Source organism: Dreissena polymorpha, chromosome 10 (assembly GCF_020536995.1).
Source record: "Dreissena polymorpha isolate Duluth1 chromosome 10, UMN_Dpol_1.0, whole genome shotgun sequence".
NCBI lineage: Eukaryota > Metazoa > Mollusca > Bivalvia > Myida > Dreissenidae > Dreissena > Dreissena polymorpha.
In genome coordinates, this window is record NC_068364.1 from 14,611,831 (window position 1) to 14,627,648 (window position 15,818).

Consider the following 15,818-nt stretch of genomic DNA (forward strand, 5'->3'; position numbering starts at 1 on the left):
ATTTTGTTAACCAATATCCAACACTGATTGCTCGCGAAAATGCCGTCGAGTTAAAGCGGGTATGCATGATTTTTATATGTGTTAAATTGTAATATATTGATAAAAAAAATATGTTACAATAACACAAAATAGGCAAGAAAAATTATACATGGAAGACGAATTTCCTAAAATGCAGCAAAGACAAATTAGCCCCCTGACCCAATTGTGAAGAAGATATTTTGTACATTTTTTCCTACAATTACCGATTCCGAAGCATTAATCTTTTTTATTAGGATCGGAGTTAGTGTTTGTGTGTCGTATGAATAGATATTGTTGCAGGAAATTAAAATGACTGTAAAACTAAATTAAGATTCACATCGTACATGCATGATATACATGCTGGCGAATTCGACTGTACAGACATTTTCAATTTCAGAAATATCAGACTTATTTCGCATGTTTCGACACATGTTCTTCTTAACTTTTATTTTAATTTATATTGAAATATATGTATAATAAGTTTTTTACACATTTTATATAAATTCATAAATATTTGACAAAATCGTTGCATACCTGCTTTAACGTCGTTTTTGTTTATCAGAAATTAATTTTATTATTATAATTTACGTCCAACTATTCCACCATTACCGTTTGATGCAAGTGTTATTTAAGAAAACAAATTATTAACTAATTAAATAATTAAACATCAATTAAAAATATTTAAAAGATAAAGCCGTTAAATTTAGTATTTGTGTATTTGCTTAAAATTTGCTCGCTATGGTACATTAACAAACATTATGTTACTATCAGTATTTGAGATCATAATACTTAGTTACTTCGCTATTAAATAAATGTACTGATTAAACAAAATATTAAACTTACATTTCGTTCAAAATTAATTTAATTTGCATTCGTGTCGTTTATTTTACACACATGTTTTTAATTGCATAATGAACATCAAACGACAATACTTCGGCTATAGATGCTAAAATGCAAACACTATAATATACTATTATCGAATAAGAAGAGATGCGGATTCGTTGAACACACTTGACCCACTTTACGAATTGAAAGGGCAAAAAACATTTCTATATTGAGCCAATTTGAGTTTCAAAAATTAAAACAGAATGAACAAAGGAACACTCCATTTTATGTGAGCGATACAATGCAAACGTAAAATAAGCGACCCAACCAAAAACAGTTATGACACGTGAAAATGAACATTGTGTAGTTCTTTAATCCTCTAATTCTATGCATTTACGCAGGAAAAATAAATTAAATTTTTAGCATACATTTACACAATTATTAAAATAAATTGTATAATACATTTTATTACGAAACTGGCATGTTATCAACGCAAGCAATTTCAAATTTGAGATTACTTTTGTTAGAGCGGTTTGATTAACAGGTTAATAACTGGTTACGGAAAAAGGTTAACCGGTTAATGATTTTTGTAACCTCTTGCATCCCTAGTTAAAATACGTATCTAAGTGGTACAGGGTTAAAATACGTATCTAAGTAGTAAAGGGTTAAAATACCCATTTAAGTAGTAAAGGGTTACAATACGTAGCTAAGTGGTTAAGGGTTAAAATACGTATCTAAGTAGTAAAGGGTTAAAATATGTTTCTAAGTGGTTAAGGGTTAAAATATGTATCTAAGTGGTAAAGGGTTAAAATACATATTTAAGTGGTAAAGGGTTAAAATACATAATCTAAGTGGCAAGGATTAAAATACGTATTTAAGTGGTAAAGGGTTAATTGGACAGGAGTATGACCATGAGCACACAAGCATCACGGACACCAAGAACAAGTCATTCCTGAAGTTCATGCGCAGCATTGACAACGAGACACAGCCTGCGCATCAACCAGACGTGGACCGCACTGTACAGCCGGGTGGGGACCTCAACCATTACCTGCGCGATCTCCGGTCCAGCGCTAGGTGAGAATGTTTAACATAATACTCATTAAAGTAAACATATACTCTCTGAAGTAGAACATGTACTTCTTGAAATAAAAGACAACTTTGCATATCATTTATTTGTATATATTGAAAGTACATGTGTTTGTCTGTATAATAACTTTGGTGTGTATTTAGGGATTATAAAATAAATTGGCGCAAATATTGAGAGGATGTGTTAATACCATGTTGCTAATCTTTTGTCATTTTTCATCATTTAAACACAACATGTTCTAAGAACCAACAATGATGTTTCTAAGCATTAACAATCATGCTTTAAGATCAATGTCACGTTATGTAAAATTGGCTTTATGTGTAGGATTGGAACATACAGGCTGTATTAAGTGTTCATTCTTATATATTGCACACAACACGCATTTGTGTCATTTGTACACATTTCTTGTTTAAGTTCTTTACTATATAAAATTAAAAAAAGACAAAATATTAATAAAATCAAAAGCCAAACATGTGTATATGTTATAATAAATAAATACTATTTTAAATATTGGTGACATGTGTATTTGTTCATATCATCTTGAAATTCATTATCTTTCCACTTAAAAGACGAAACATCAATTTTGAACATTTTGTCCGGAGCATTATCAATATCCCACGTTTGTTTAAGATTTACGAAGGATAGCGTATGTGACTCTTCTATCCTCTGTCTAAACAGATGATGTCTCCTTTATCGTGACTTTTCTACTTGTAACAAGATAAACGTGGTGAGGTATTACATTGGTAGCCAGGTTATCTTTAAGTCTTCGAAATTATGATCCAAATGACGAATTTTCAATCAGGCCATGAAAACATTGATTGCTTATAATGCTAGGTTAAGTAAAGATATGTGCCTGTGCGTGTGAATAACATGATTTAGGTATATCAATTTATTGATTTCACTACATGCAATAAGATCAGAGAATAGATTTAAATTTCTCAACTTGCACTCAACAACAACATGGTTCATGGTTACCCATTTTTTGTCTTAAACATTAAATTAAGAATAATATCAAGATTAGATAGAGATTAATAGGAGGAAAGAAGCAATATAAGTAAAAGAATAATATATTTATAAATATATATATATTGAAAACTGTAAAACAAAGGCCAGAATTTATAATAAATTTGTTGGTGGTTTCTGTTATTTATACAATAAAACAATTTTAAACATTTTGTTATGACAATTAAATAATCAAACAACTTCAAGAGCAAATGCTCAAAACCTTTTTTTAAGATGATTGATAATGCACATTACACAACATTCTAGTCTTTAGGTACAAGTTATTTAAATGTCGTTGTAATACTACACTTTTAGTGTTCAAAATAGAAATGCTTTAATATACTTTCCTTTAATAGAAACCTTATAAAAGTGAAAGTCCTTTCGGTCTATATGAGACCATTACTTAGAGTAGATATTAAAAAGTTGAAAGCGATTTCGGGCTTTAAATTGGTTCCGCTTAATAAAGAAAGGCTAACAGCCTTATTGTGTACTTCTGAATGGCAGGCTTTTAGCAGGGAATATTATGAAGTGTCTAGCGGTATGATAGGTATTGACAGATATAATTAGGACTCGACAGCAAATCATATAACTTGAAAACAAGAGTGCCCTGGTGAATAATTGATTTGTCATAATAGGGCAATGTTGCCATGTTTTAAAGTGTGATAGTGTTGCTTAGCAATTAAATGTTTGCAGTTAGGATGCATGCTTGATAGTGTACTGTAGCCTTACAATTGTGTTGTTCACACATTGTTTTGGTTACTTCGTGAATAAAAAGCCCCAACAGTCAATGTTTTAAAAATATAAAAATGTATTAAAAAATAATCATGCATTAACACAGGGAGAGCTTTGTGATTTTGTGAAGAAATATTTTAATTGTTATTTTTATTTTATTGTTACAAAAGCAATAGCAACTAAACAAATTCTTAACCCTTAAAGCGCTGGAGCTGAATTTTAAAGGCCTTTGCAAACAGTTTGGATCCAGATGAGACGCCACAAAACGTGGCGTCTCATCAGGATCCAAACTGTTTGCTATTCTGATAGTATTCTTTGAAAAAAATCGAAAAAAATGCTAATTTTAGAAATTCAGCAGACGACATTTTAGCAGACGACAAATTTCCCAGCATGCAAAGGGTTAACATAAACTGTAGTGTAAAAAATGTAGAGTAGTGCTCTGAGGAGAAGGGGGCTTAATGCATGTGCTTAAAGCATGCATGACTAATCTGTGACAACACTTTCCGCTTCAATGATATTTTTTGTTTAAAGAAAATCTCTTCTTAGCAAAAATCTAGTTTATGCGTAAAGTGTCATCCCTGATTAGCCTTTGCAGACTGCACAGGCTAATCTGGGAGGACACTTTATGCACATGAATTTTACCCCCCTTTTTCTCAGAGCGAGGCTCAATTAAATAACGGAAAGGAATCTTAACTGATCCTTACATGCTCAGAGGTAAAAAAAAATAGTCAAATATATATTCAGACAGCTATACAGAGCAAATGAAACGAAGTGCTACTCGTTTGTTCTCTCTTAATTGATTTTTTTTGAAAATCTGGCCTGGATTTTCTTCAACTGCTGTTTGCTCTCTCCATTATGTGGGTTATTCAATGTCACTTAACTGAAAGATAATATTTGTTCATCTTCTAATATCAATATGATGTGTATGAAAAATCATTAGTGTGATTTTTTTGTTCAGATTCCAGTTTGATTGTCAAATGAAACAAAACATGCTGAAAATGTGTGAAGCAAATATTTAAATATCTTAGACTCGATCATAGGAGGATACAGGGATTGTTAAATAAGCAAAATAAAATATTAAAATCCAAAAAGTAGGCTTTTTAGAACATTATTTCCTAATCAATTTATAATACACTGTTCAACTTATTGGAGAGAACATTAAAACATACACAAACCGAACTGCGTGGTTATTCTTGACTTTCTCTTTTAACCCTTTCCCACTCAGAAGCAAAGTGAAAAAGGCTATGGGCAAACAGCATAAAATCAGAACAGCCTGTGAGTAACTCGCATTCTGTTCTGGTTTTATGCTGTTTGCTGCTCATCCGGGTCTAAGGGTTATAAATGATGCCTTTAAAACTTGAATCTAGCAAGAAAGGTCTTTAATTAAATTTATTTTTCTAAGGGACTACAAATCAGTATCTAAGGGTAATAAATGATGCCTTTAAAACTAGAATCTAGCAAGAAAGGTCTTGAATTAAATGTAACTTTTTAAGGGACTACAAATACAGAAAAATCTGTATCTATGGGAAAAGTGTTAAATTGTTTTTGCTTTTTTATACTTGAGTATCAGGTATTGCATAAAACAGCTGGAAACATTTACCAGACACCTGCATGAATTAATAGATATACATAAACCATTGTTAGGAATACATTATGAGCCTCCCCCTGGGAAAATGGGGCTTAAAGAATGTGCGTAAAGGGTCGTCCCAGATAAGTCTGTGTAGTTCTGCCTTTACCTTTTCCCGCATTATAAATAAGGAAAGTGACAATGGCTTTTGCAACCAGCATAAAACCAGAATTAACAGCCTGCGAGTAACTCCCAGTCTGTTCAGGTTTTACGCTGTTTGCTGCTCATCAGTAACTAAGGGTTGGAAATGAAGCCTTTAAAACTTTAATTTTGTAAGGAAAGTATTTAATTAAATCTAACTTTCTATGGGACTAAGAATGCGTCAAACTATGTATCTAAGTGGTGACAGAAGACTACAAATGCGTCAAAATATGTATCTAAGTGGTGACAGGAGACTACAAATGTGTCAAACTACATATCTAAGTGGTGACATGAGACTACAAATACTTCAAACTACGTATCTAATTGGTGACGGGGGACCACAAATGCATCAAACTACATATCTAAGTGGTGACGGGGCTACAAATGCATCAAACTATGTATCTAAGTAGTGACAGGGGGCTACAAATGCGTCAAACTACGTATCTAAGTGGTGACAGGGGGCTACAAATGCCTCAAACTACATATCTAAGTGGTGACGGGGGACTACAAATGCCTCAAACTACATATCTAAGTGGTGAAAGGGGCTACAAATGTGTCAAACTACGTATCTAAGTGGTGACAGGGGGCTACAAATGCATCAAACTACGTATCTAAGAGGTGACGGGGGACTACAAATGCGTCAAACTATGTATCTAAGTGGTGACAGGGGCTACAAATGCGTCAAACTACGTATCTAAGTGGTGAAAGGGGGCTACAAATGTGTCAAACTACGTATCTAAGTGGTGATGGGGGCTACAAATGCATCAAACTACGTATCTAAGTGGTGACAGGGGGCTACAAGTGCGTCAAACTATGTATCTAAGTGGTGACGGGGGACTACAAATGCGTCAAACTACATATCTAAGTGGTGACTACAAATGCATCAAATTATGTATGTAAGTGGTGACAGGAGGCTGCAAATGCATTAAACTACGTATCTAAGTGGTGACAGGGACTACAAATGCGTCAAACTACATATCTAAGTGGTGACAGGGGGCTAACAAATGCGTCAAACTACATATCTAAGTGGTGACGGGGGACTACAAATGCATCAACCTATGTATCTAAGAGGTGACGGGGGAATACAAATGCGTCAAACTATGTATCTAAGTGGTGACAGGGGCTACAAATGCGTCAAACTACGTATCTAAGTGGTGAAAGGGGGCTACAAATGCGTCAAACTACGTATATAAGTGGTGAGGGGGGACTAAAAATGCATCAAACAACATATCTAAGTGGTGACAGGGGACTACAAATGCGTCAAACTGCGTATCTAAGTGGTGACGGGGAACTACAAATGCCTCAAACTACGTATCTTAGTGGTGATGGGGAACTACAAATGCGTCAAACTACATATCTTAAGTGGTGACAGGGGACTACAAATGCGTCAAACTACATATCTAAGTGGTGAAAGGGGGCTACAAATGCGTCAAACTACGTATCTAAGTGGTGAGGGGGGACTACAAATGCATCAAACAACATATCTAAGTGGTGACAGGGGACTACAAATGCGTCAAACTGCGTATCTAAGTGGTGACGGGGAACTACAAATGCGTCAAACTGCGTATCTTAGTGGTGACGGGGAACTACAAATGCGTCAAACTACGTATCTAAGTGGTGACAGGGGACTACAAATGCATCAAACTACGTATCTAAGTGGTGACGGGGACTACAAATGCATCAAACAACGTATCTAAGTGGTGACAGGGGACTACAAATGCGTCAAACTACGTATCTAAGTGGTGACAGGGGACTACAAATGCGTCAAACTGCGTATCTAAGTGGTGACAGGGGACTACAAATGCATCAAACTACGTATCTAAGTGGTGACAGGGGACTACAAATGCGTCAAACTACGTATATAAGTGGTGACAGGGGACTACAAATGCGTCAAACTATGTATCTAAGTGGTGACAGGGGACTACAAATGCATCAAACTACGTATCTAAGTGGTGACAGGGGACTACAAATGCATCAAACAACGTATCTAAGTGGTGACAGGGGACTACAAATGCGTCAAACTACGTATCTAAGTGGTGACAGGGGACTACAAATGCGTCAAACTGCGTATCTAAGTGGTACCGGGTTAAGCTTGTTTTCCCAGAGCAAGGCTCAAGTTCATTATCATTATTAGCAATACATTATACAACAACAACAACAATATATATTACATTAGCAATACATATACAACAACAACAACAACAATATATATTACGTTAACAATACATATACAACAACAACAACAATATATATTACGTTGGATGGTCACTTGCCCATTATTTAATGATATCATGCAAAACAAATTACACATATTTTCTTGATAATCAGTGAATTTTTACACTGTCGTCAGGCAGCACTATGCATTAATCAATTTTTCAGAAATTAGCATTCACATCAAAGTTTATGTCAGCCAAGAAAAAAAACGTCTCCAAACTTAACCATGGTTAATTTAACAAACTGCTAAAATGTGTTAAAGGGAGTGTCCATTGATTTACCCAAGTTAGAGCCATTGGAGTACCCCTCAAGAAATACAGAAAAGTGTTTCATCAAAACTTATGAAGTACTTTCATAAAATTAACCAAGTATTAGTATAAACTATTTATGATTAAAGAGTTCACAAGAGTCTGATTTCTATTTGAAAGCAATAACTGTGCCTGTGTTGTCAAATTTCTTTAAATTTTCTATCTCACCATAGTACACCAGTGTATAATGCAATGTACCAGTTATGCGTTGGACCACCTGCATCTGTTTACACATTGCAGTTCAAGTTAACAATTTGTTTATCACTGCAGTTCATATTACCATTTGTTTAATACTGCAGTTCAAGTAACCATGTGTTTAGCACTTTTCAGGTCCTGTTACCATGTGTATAACACTTTGCAGTTCTTGTAACCATGTGTTAAAACTTTGCTATTCCCATTTTACCATTGTGTTTAACACTTTACTGTTCATGTTACCATGTGTTTCATTCTTTACATTTTATGTTACCATGTGTTAAAACTTTGCTGTTCCCATTACCATGTGTTTAACACTTTACTGTTCCTGTTACCATGCGTTTCATACTTTGCATTTTATGTAACCATGTGTTAAACACTTCGCAGTGCCTGTTACCATGTGTTTAACACTTAGAAGTTCCTGTAACCATCTGTTTAACACTTTGCAGTTCTCATTACCATGTGCTTTAAACATTGCAGTTCCCGTTACCATGTGCTTAAAACTTTGCAGTTCCCGTCACCACAGCGATGGCAGCACATACCTGCCGAAGAGTCGAGAGTCACAGGAACTGCAGGCGCTACTGCGCGGCCTTGACAACAATGGGTGGCCCATGTCCTACCCGTCCTCTCAGGACGGTCACAGCACCGGGCAGTTCACGCGGCCCGTATCCCGCGTCTCGTCAAGGGTCACCTCCCCCGGGTATGTTGTTTGTTTATTTAATGCTGTTTTTTTGGGGCTCATTGATTTTTATATAATTCTGTATAAAGAGGGACTTGTTGCCCTATGCAATTAAATGGTATGCAGTATATATTTCAGAATGCAGATTTGTTTCTTACATACAAGTGTATTCTTCATTTGAAGATGCCCCCAGCTATGATAGCATAGGAGGGGCTTTTTATAAAATGTATTAAAACAGAAAGCAATTAAAATTGCTGAAATTACTCTTTAAAATCAAATGCCACCCGAAGTCCATCATTTAAGTTAAAATAAAATATACATACATAAAAATCCTCTGAGCAAGTGACTTTACAAACGTGTCACACTCTGAGAAAATGGGGCTTAATGCATGTGCACAATGTGACACTTAGCATAGACTAGATTTTCATGTAGAAGAGACTACCTTTAAACTTACAAGAACAATTAGAAGCGGAAAGTGGTGTCCCTGATTAGCCCGTGTGGAGTGCTCATGATTATCTGGTACAACACTTTGCGAACATGTATTGTGTCTTGTTCTGAGAAAGCTGGTCATAATGCATGTGCGTAAAGTGTTGTCCCAGATTAGCCTGTGCAGTCCGCACAGGCTAATCAGGGACGACACTTTCCGCCTAAACTTGATTTTTGGTAAGGAGGGACTTCCTTGAAACTAAAAATACCATTAAAGCGGAAAGTGTCGTCCCTAATTAGCCTGTGCGGACTGAACAGCTTTATCTGGGACGACACTTTACGCACATGAATTAAGCCCAGTTTTCTCAGAACAAGACACAATTAATCCCTGTGTTCCCATAGCAAGACTCAAACAATTTCAAACAAATATGTTCAGTAAAGAAAACTTCATTTGAAATTATTAACAATTATTACTGTTTACAACACATTTAATACAGTAATTCAATCCCATGAATTGACTGTCATAATCAATAACACAACACTTCTGTATTTAATGGAATTATGAACATTAATCGGCTTACTTGAGGTTAGGTAGCAAGTCAGCTGAACATGGCATTACAAGGGTGAACGTCACAAGTTAACACGGTTACATATCCTTGATTTGATTGTTTGTTATTGTTGACAGGCGTTACTTGTTGAGTTGTGTGAGGCATGGCCAATTTCAGATATTTTGTTTTTGTGTGTGGTCTGTGACCTGAGCAACCTGTAGAGAATTATTTTAGTTATAAGGGACATTATAGCAACACAAGAAAGGCTAGCACCACCTGTCCCACCTTCAGGTTATGTAAAATAATACCTATATATTATTCACAAATAAGTATTCCTAAAAATCACAACTGAAGGTTTCAATTTATTATAATAATACTATATAATATTGTTGGTTTTTAGTAGATTGCAACATTTAGTTCCTTTCCATATTCAGCTCTTTAAATTGAAACTTAGAAAATATAATATTGAAAACACTTTTATACTCAATTAAGAAGTATTTGTTAGCAAAAAAAAACCTCAACACCAAATTCCCATTTTGAGTGAAAATGATGTGATTTTTCCCCATTTTAAAATGATGGAAAAAAAACACTGACTTATAAATTACCAGTACTAATTGTATAAATTATACTGCTACTACAAAAATAAGTACAAATGTTTTGCAATACTTATTTAACATTACATCTGAATCCTGGGGCTTATTGAAATGCTCTTAAGTCCATTTCCTGGGTAGAACCAGTTCACAATTTCTTTTAGGGAGATCTAAAGACCACTCCCTCAGTGAGTTTTTTTTTGTGTCCTCCCACTCGTTAGGCAGACACTCCCTCAGTGAGGGTTTTCTTGTGTCCTCCCACTCGTTAGGCAGACACCATACACTCCCTCAGTGAGGGTTTTCTTGTGTCCTCCCACTCGTTAGGCAGACACCATATCCACTATGGCATGGCAACCTTTTTACTATACATGAGTTTATAATTAAAACATATAATAAATAAAAGACAATTATCTAAACATTTCTTTTGTTATACATGTATATATACACACAATAGTAAACAAATGATATAAACCAGATACATATTTTCATGTTTGTGAAATATCTATATCTATGTTTTTAATAGTATATATATATTATAAAAATAATTTCTTTGGAACAAAGTGATATCAAAGAGTGATCAAAGCATACTATTGCTTGGAAGTGTGAACCATACTGGCCTGCTTGTCACACTTAGACCACTGGTATAGATCATGGGCCCATTCACTCAATAGTGTGTGCTTGTTTGCTGTTTTGTGACATTGATAGTTTGGTATGGTTGAGAGTTTCATATTGTTATCAATAAAGTAACAGATTGAATATTGAATGATATTCTCATTATTATTTTGCTCTTGGTAATGAAGAACTGACATATTACTCTTTGGATGTATTCTTACAAATTAGAAAAATGCAACATCGTTTTTTACATAAATGTATGAACTATGTATTATAGAACATGAAGATTATCAGACACCAATAGTACATTATATATTTAAAAGATAATAAAATACAGTTTTGAAACTCATCCGTAAATATATTGTGCAAAACTTGTATGGACATGAAAGATATTCAAATATAACATGACAAACATTATTTTCAATTTTAATTAAAGAACTTTGCAAGGTGGTTTTATTAACAACTCAGGCCATTATTGTGCGAGGTTTTTGATAACGTAACTATGTGTGGAAGTGGCAATAGTTTACAGCGTTCGAAGTCTGCGTCACCAAAATTGTTACACTCAGTAGTAACGCCTCCAAATCACGTTGAATTGACACTCAGAGGACAAAATTTCAAAAGCCTTCTAGCGGGAGAATGTCTATCAGTTAATTATGGCTTTAAGAAGAAGGAAGTTGATTTGGTGACTCTTTCTCAGAAAGTTAATAGAATCAGTGTGTTGAGGGCTCTTCAAAGGAACAATGGCTTTAAACAGCAACTTAATAGATTCTCGCAGCTAAGTTGGAGGTCTGTAGATTCACATGGGGATGAGTGTGTTGTGAAGCATTCTCTTGAAAAACTGGAGATTATTAAAGGAATTGCTGGCAAAAAGGCTGAACTCGTAAAGTAAGTTTTTTCTTGCATGGGAATATCAAATCCACTTTTGAAATAATTTTTTAGAGAACTTTTTCAGTAATTTGAAGGGCAGTTTTACATTCACCAATGATGTATAATTGTTTCAAAATTTATTTTTGAAACTATACAATGTTTTTTTAGGAAGCTGCCAATTCAATTTGCAATCTGGAAGGGAAGCCAGTTTATGTGGTAATCTGGGATTGAATACGTTTGTGCTTGACCCTGAGAAAACGGGGCTTAATGCTTGTTAGTAAAGTGTTGTCCCAAGTTAGCCCTTGCAGTCTGCATGGGCTAATCAGTGATGACATTTTCAGATTTCATTGTATTTTTCATTTAAAGAAAATCTCTTCTTAGTGATTATCTAGTTTAATCAGAATGTGTTGTCCCTGATTGGCCTTTGTTGACTGCACATGCTAATCAGGGACGACACTTTACGCACATGCATTAAGCCTGGTTTCCCCAGAGCGAGGCATATGTGTGCTTTAAATGTTATAATTATATTTGAGAACACAACTTTCTTGATATATATTCAAAGTTTATGCTGAGTTTGCTTATGATATACAGCCATGTTTTTTATGCCCCCATCAATTTGTAGGCATTAAATATTGACCTTGTCCGTCAGTATGTACGTCACTTCATCAGTTCATCCATGCATCCAAAAGATGGTGTTTTTAATGTTGAATTGCTGGGTGGCTCTCAAACTGTCACAGTTAAACTTTAATGAGTTGATGATCTAAAAAAAAGACAATTTGGCTGCGATGAGGTTTGGCAGGATTATGGCCCTTTATCAGTTTTTCAACTTTAGAATGTATAGTTCCCAAATTTTGTGTTTTGACTCATGGTTTTTTGCTCTAACTTTCACAGTAGAATTACTGTAATGTGCAGATGACTGTAAGAAATGAAGTTGTAAGATTTATTACCCTTTGTCTGTTTTTCCATGTGGAATATCTAATCCCAAAGTTTTGTGGGTTCAACTTCTCTTGATCAGTGAAGCAAATATTGCTCAAACTTTCACAGCTGAATGACCTTCATGTGTAAATGATTGATAAAGAAGGACAATTGGTTGGGACCAGTTATGGCTGAATTACTGCCCTTTGTCTGAACTTTTATTTGAGAATGCCCTTGGATCAAATAATCGGGGGGGGGGGGGGGGTGGGGGGGGGAGGGGGGTTATATTATTTTTGCCTGTCTGTCTGGCTGTCTGTCATTTTTGTATGTCTGTGTGTCTGTCACAAAACTTTAACCTTGGTCATAACTTTTACAATATTGAAGAAAGCAACTTGATATTTTCCATGCATGTGTATCTCATGGAGCTGCACATTTTGAGTGGTGAAAGATCAAGGTCATCCTTCAAGGTCAAAGGTCAAATATATGGCTTCAAAGTTGCACAGTAGGGGGCATTGTGTTTCTGAAAAACACATCTCTTGTTTATTCGAGAAAGTATTCCGCTTAAAATTCTGTGTATTGAACTCTTTAACTCCTTGTTTGACGTTGTTCAAACTTTAATTGCTGAATTACATTGATCTGCGGAGTATCTTAAAGGTAGGAATAATTGCGTCAACCAGTTTTGCCAGAATTATGCCCCTTTGTCTTTTTGTCCATATAAGAAAATATGGTGGATTTGTCTGTGTCCAAACATGGGTCATCATGGTGACATAAGTGGCTGTGAAAGATTTCTAGTTCATAGCTGTTAACCCTTTCCCACTCAGCTAAGTGAAAATGGCTATGTGCAAATAGCATAAAACAAGAACAGCCTGCGAGTAACTCGCAGTTTGTTCAGATTTTATGCTGTTTGCTGCTGAACAGTATCTAAGGGTTGGAAGTGAAGCCTTTAAATTTGAATCTAGTAAAAAGGGTCTTTAATTAAATTTAACTTTATGAGGGACTACAAATGCGTCAAAATACGTATCTAAGTGGTAAAGGGTTCAGCCTTTTTTTAATTTCATCTATCATACAACATGTGCATTCTTGTGATTGTTGTGCACAGTACGATGTGACTTGTACTCACCATGTGATTACTTTTATTACTTGATTTTAATATTTTAGCAGTTTTCTGTAAAAAGGGGTTTAATGAATAATAAATGAATGCGTAAAGTATTGTCCCAGTCTGCACAGGCTAATCAAGGAGGACACTTTCCGCCTAACCTGGATTTTTGCTAAGAAGAGACTTTTTAAAAATGAAAAATATCATAAAAGCAGGAGTTGTCGTCCCTGATCTGGGACGGCACTTTACGCACATGCATTAAACCCCCTTTTCCAAGATCAAGGCTCATACGTATTCACTTGTATACTCAGTAAAACCAATAGAATCACTTCTAAATATTCTATGGCTTAGGTTACTGAAGGGAGTCTGAGGACAGTGTTAATATAATCATTGACAAGTATTTTCTCCCCCAAAAATGATTATGTTTCATAACTGACAAAAGCTCAGTTATGATGTATTACATTCTTATTTTTAATGTTTGTAATTTGTATTCGGGAGAAATAATTATTAAATGTGTTTGCTTATGAGGTATTTCTGCAGGTAAGTAAGAAAATTACACATTTTCATTTGCTGCAGAGCTTGTGAAATTACATATTTTCTACCTTTACTGAGGAAATAATGCACATGTACCTCCAAAGCAATCAAATATTCTCTATGTAGTATGCATTATTGTTCCCAAAATACCTGTACTTCATATTAAATATTATTGATACTGGTACATGTTCTTAGCTCCCACTTTGGCCTGTGATCAATAGCAAGGAAACCAATATCTATCACTGTTTTCCAATAATTTCTCTGCTTTCTCTTGCCATTGTTTAGCTTATTCAATTAAAATTGTGGAATGATAAAGCGATTTCTGTGTATGGTTTAAGTGACCTCAAATATTCAGATGCATTGAATATGACTTGATATATTTTAATCTTTTATAAATTATGTGGAAATATTTTGTAATTTCTTCTACAATTCTTGTTGCTGTGCACAAAGAATGATAATATCAGTTTGCTTCATTTGGTTATTCTTTGTATAAGAAGTCACTTTCAGAATTAATCATCACTGCTTTTTAAGGATATCAAATTCAGGAATGAATATTTATTTATCACGCCTATATTGAAATTTAAAATGTTAGACTATACAAAAAACACTATTTGAAATGAAAGTTCTACCTTTTGAAGAACAAATTAAGAAGCCATTTATTATTTTGTATAAATCAAAAGTTTTACATTATTATCTTCTATGTCTGCAATTTATCAAACAATAGCTTCCATTGAAAACACATTTTTGCCACCTGACGTACATAATGTGCCATTTTAAGTTCACTTTAAGTGAATTTGAAAGATATTTGAGTCTGTGAAAAGCATTACAAATTATTTATGAAAAGGTGATTTAATGTCATTGATTAGCATTTGAAAGGCTCTTTTCTTCTCCATTGTTATTTAAGGAACCATTTGAAATAAAATATGAAGAAATAATGGATGATATGATTCAATACCTTGACGCTACACCTGAACAATAACAAACAACAATTTCAACATCATTTTATATTGGTTTATTGAAATTATTGTATTTATATTGCGAAATATTGGTTTAATGCATGTGAACAGGATGTCATCCCAGATTAGCCTGTGGATGCAGTCTGCACTGGCTAATCAGGGACAACACTTTTTGCCTTTACAGGATTTTCAATACTTCCTTTTGACAAATTATCAGTAAAAGCGAAAACTGTGGACCCTGTTTTAATTTGTGCAGGTTGCACATGCTAATATGGTACAACACTTTATGCCCATGCATTAAGCCCTGTTTTTCTGCTAATATGGTACAACACTTTATGCCCATGCATTAAGCCCTGTTTTTCGCAGAGCAGGGCTCATTTGTTTTTATGCTCAGATTTGTAATATGGACTCTAGAAAAACTATGCAAGGATTTAAAAAAAAGATAAATG

At 34.6% G+C, this 15,818-nt stretch overlaps 1 protein-coding gene across 3 annotated transcripts in view; it reads left to right on the top strand.

The window, feature by feature from the left end:
- Positions 1-15,818, top strand: part of LOC127848883 (myosin-11-like) — a 66,935-nt gene that overhangs the window by 10,659 nt on the left and 40,458 nt on the right. For all 3 annotated transcript variants that reach the window (XM_052381552.1, XM_052381551.1, XM_052381550.1), the window contains 2 exons: positions 1,745-1,917; positions 8,658-8,846. In XM_052381552.1, the coding sequence (XP_052237512.1) occupies positions 1,745-1,917; positions 8,658-8,846 (362 nt within the window). The remainder of the gene's footprint in view (positions 1-1,744; positions 1,918-8,657; positions 8,847-15,818) is intronic.